General features: G+C 41.1%; 1 protein-coding gene across 1 annotated transcript in view; it reads left to right on the top strand.

Annotated features, from left to right (window-relative positions):
- The window catches only part of ndufa10 (NADH:ubiquinone oxidoreductase subunit A10), a 6,735-nt gene extending 5,447 nt beyond the window's left edge, over nt 1-1,288 (top strand). The window contains exon 10 of the mRNA XM_023430840.2: nt 1,061-1,288. Within this exon, the coding sequence (XP_023286608.1) occupies nt 1,061-1,129 (69 nt within the window). The 3' untranslated portion in view covers nt 1,130-1,288. The remainder of the gene's footprint in view (nt 1-1,060) is intronic.
- The last annotated feature ends 3,096 nt before the right edge of the window (nt 1,289-4,384 follow it).

Raw genomic sequence — 4,384 nt, 5'->3', positions numbered from 1 at the left:
CCCCCCACCCCCACCACCACAGTGTTAGTGTGGTGATCCTACAGTGAGTGTGCATTCCTGTCGCAGGCTATTCCACTCCTCGACAGTTGGTGGCAGCAAAGAGCAAAAAAAGGCAAAAGGCAGAATGCAGATGTCACCCTCTGGACTTCAGGACTGAGCCCTCGCTGACCTTTGGTCGTACGCACAGTGACGTGTTCACTGTCATCACGTCAAGTCTGCAACAGGGTGAAACGCGCTATGAAGCAGGACTTGAGGATCTTGTGTTTCCATGGAGATGAACCGACACGTCTAACCCCGTAGCTCATTTCAAGGTGTTCTCCCTGAATGGAACAATAAGTTGCGTAATCTTGCGCCGAGCGCTTTATTAAGCCCTACAGAATCATATTATTGTGAAACCCGTGCCTGTTCTCTTTGTACTGAGTACTTTTCTTCTCTCTACCTTCTCCGACGTGGAGCAGCACTGTCAGCATGACTGAACTCATTTTCCCTCCCTGAAATATTGAGCGACTCGTAGCTACAAGAAGGCAAATGTCAGACGTGGAATGTTCTACAGGGCTTTTGGTATCATCAGTCTTGCAGGGGAAACATTTGGGTCTGACCTTTTCTGTTTGACTGGAGACTTTTTTTTTTTTTTTTTGTCTCCCCTGCTGCAAAAATCAGGCTGCATAATGCTACAGGAGGCTGTGACCCAACATATTGTCATGAGCTGGACCTCGGTGGAGGGAATGAGGAACTGTGACTCGTGGTGGCGTGATCTCCCGCAGCACATTTGAAAGACATTTGATGTATCGCAGCTCCTATTGTAAATTTTACAGCAAAATGCTGTTTGAGACAAAAAAAACCCCCTGATGATATTACATTTAAAATCACATGAGACAAAGGTTTTTCTTTTTTTACTCACTCATTACCTGATTATTCAACTGTCAAAATTGAGGGAGTCCCTGCTGATGAAATAAACACTCTTCCTGCATTACATGTCGATTACATGTCTTTATATTCAGTGTATCATGTGATTCTGCTGGTTTTAATCTTCAGTCTTTTTTTTTCTTAATCCATGCAGCTGCCTGGGAAGAAGTACGCCCCCGGTTATAATGCAGATGTTGGAGACAAATACATCTGGCTGAAGTGAGCGAGTTCATCGGCCCCTCAACAAATTCAACCCTCGTCACTGGCTGATCGGCTCCCTGGGTGAATCTGGACCACTCGTCCATTATTGATCCGGTTGTCTTCTGTTGTACATCCCAAATAATATGTATGTATTAAAATAATAAATTTTGAATCTATTGAATGTCTTGTCTTATGTTTTGACTCGTTAGAGACTCGGAGATGAAGATAGAAATTCTTACATAGAACAGCCCCGTGGACAGTCAGACTCTACTTGCATTTAAAGCAAAACTGCAGCTGTATCTCAGGTTGTTTTTGTTTTGTTGTTATAAAATGTGCCAACACAAAAACATGACAAGACAAAACAAAGTCACAAACTAAATAATAAACACAAACACAAACACATGTCATCAGGCTTGACATCCTGAATAAGATATTAAAGGGTAAAATAAATAAGAAACCAAAACAAGACAAAGGCTAAATAATTCAGATTCTGTGTTAAAATAGTTGTTTTTCAGCCTTCTTCCTCAATTCACAAACATTTAATAAATATAAATGTAGTTGTCTGCAGCTGTAAGGACATTTTAAATGCTTATCCTTTATGTATTTGGCTCCTTATCAGCCACTACCAAGGAAACGATGATACAAAACAGTAATTACAGTAATTTAAAAACAACATATACAGTGACTGAAGAAAAAAAATGAATAAAACAAAATGTAAAGTATTTGTCAATAACTGTGACTACTCCTATGAAGACATTACAACTATGTTTTACTATAATGTCATTCATTATCTGTTAATATACCAGCTTCCAGTTCTGGGCGTCCACAGGAGGCGCTGTAGTTATGTCAAATAAAGAAATAAAGACTTATATCTGCTTACAACTGAAAGTGTGCTCTATAGCATTTAAAAACTTATTATATATTAATATAAAGCCAAATATTTGCACTCACACAAGGAGTTCCCTCTGTAAAAGTCTGTTGTTGGGTTCCACTAAAAGTCCAAATGACCAATATGGAACAAGACATTCAATAAAATACATGTAAAGTGCAAAATACTCAACACATTATGGAATATTTTCTTTTTTTCTTCTTTGATTAGATATTTTTTTATTTCAAAACTTCTATTTCATCATATTTTTCCTGTGACATCTGTAGTCACCAACCACTGCTGCCGTCACTCCGCCTCTCAGAGCTGCACAAAGTGTCGCTTCTTTGAAGTCTACTTATTTGGCCTTGAGTTTTATTTTTGAATGACTGGACCCGAGCTCCCCGTCTTTGTACGAGTTGATTAGTTTGTGTTTCCTATTTGCTGGAGGAGGCTTTTGGTGTAATCAACAATTGATCATCAGCACAGATACAAGGATAAACTGGGCTCAGTGGCGTGTGCAGAGAGAGAGACGTGGGTAAATCTCCAGTGACTGCCAGATCTTAGCAAAAGATCTCGCTCTGTTACGCCGCCATCTCCTGGGTCAGCTCTGTCTTCACCACAACAACCCAGTCTAATCTACCTGTACTGGGATTGATCACCACTGAATAGAGAACGGACTGTGGACCCTACATATCACTTGCCTTGAGGACAGCAGGAGACATGAGAGCCTCTGAAGGAGGATGAAGGAGGGGCCAAATGTGAGAAAGGTTAAGCACTGAGGACCAAAGATACACAGAAGTTATATAACATGAGCCAGAGGTTGGATTATGACGCCTTGCTTGGCTTTGGCTCGGGCGGCCTCACAACAGTTGTTTAGTTTAACCCTGAAAGACTTCACAGGATATCGAAAGCCCTCAGCGCATGAAGAGACGGAGAAACAAGGTTTTTGAGCTCAGTTTTCACAGGCAATTTGCGTAATTCTTTCATCAAAGTGTTTTTTTGGATTTATCACAAAACAAAAATGTCAAAAAACCAAAAAAAAAAAACCTAGGCAGGAACAAAACCAGAAGTCAGGAAACACAGGAGCACGACAAAGAGGGAAACACTGCAGTGAATCAACAGTACAACTGGGTCAAACAGGACGACGTGACAAAGGGGAGCGCAGAGACTAAATAGACGCCAGGGTGATTGAACACAGGTGAAACACATTAGGGCGGGGCAGACAGTCAACAAGGAGGGAAACAGGACAAAGACAGGGATTAAAATAACCACAAGACTCACAAGGAAAGGGATACAAACAAAACAGGAATAAATTAAATCCAACACAATCAAACATAAAATGTCCAAAAGAGTCAAAACAAAAAGTGTCTGTCAGGGCAAAAGATGACAAATACAAAGTTAACAAGAACCTGTGCACATGAGAGTGGCTGGAGACTTTTGATTAAAGCTGTTACTCTGGAATAACTGTTCATAGCACATCACATTTCTTTCCACTGTAACAAAGTAAAAAATGTCCTTGATCGAAACGAATGCTGTGACTGCAGTTGGTTCAAATGGAGTCCTGACACAATCTGATATTGAGCTGAAAATTTCTAACCAGTAGGAAGAGCAGGACCAAAACATATGAACGTGAGACACAAACAGATGAGATCCCACAACTCCTCTGAAATCTCCTCCCCAGATCTTCCTGAATAAAGATATAAATAAAGATAAATGGAGGGAAGTACGGCTCATTAAAGTGTTTTTGGTTTGGCTGAAGCCGGGTACAAGGAGCCACACAGAGACGGTACCTACCTCGCCTCTCCATCATCAGGACAACAGGAGTTAAGGAACCAGACCAAGCTGTTCTTGTCTGAATCTAGAACCCTGATTTTTCTGGCCACAGGTGAGTGACTTCAGTGACCCACCTCTCTCTCAGCGTTCTGGATCAAACCGACCGTCTTCTTCAAGTTGTCACACGTTTCTTGATTTTTGCCAAAGCAACATTTTCCTCTGAAGTCCTGTATGATACTCGCCGTGTCGATTGCAATAATGATTGAGCAGAACTCTGCCTCCTGTAGTCAATGGAAAACTCTATTAATTATCTCAATATAAATAAGGGTCCAACATACAGAAAAAAAGGGATCTGCTATTTATAATTAAGTCCATAGGACTAAAAATATTCAAGAGTAATCAGGGACTCTGAAAAGAAGTGGTGATTAACTTTGATCCCCTCATTATCCTGTCATATAAATGATTGGCTTCTAATTATCACCATAAGCCTCCAGCCCCAGACTCTCCTCTGGTGCACAACATGCTGCTTAGAGCTCTGCACTTGACATGCTGGATAACGTAGGCGCTTTAAGTCCAGCTTCAACAAGAGATTCTCAGAAGTTCTGTTTTCCAGGACACAGCGAGGTAGCGGGGGGT

Source organism: Seriola lalandi, unplaced genomic scaffold (assembly GCF_002814215.2).
Source record: "Seriola lalandi dorsalis isolate HSWRI2012SDOR001 ecotype SW California unplaced genomic scaffold, Sedor1 jcf7180002054912, whole genome shotgun sequence".
NCBI lineage: Eukaryota > Metazoa > Chordata > Actinopteri > Carangiformes > Carangidae > Seriola > Seriola lalandi.
Note: the sequence above shows the minus strand (reverse complement) of the source record. Positions and strands in the feature narration are given on the sequence as shown.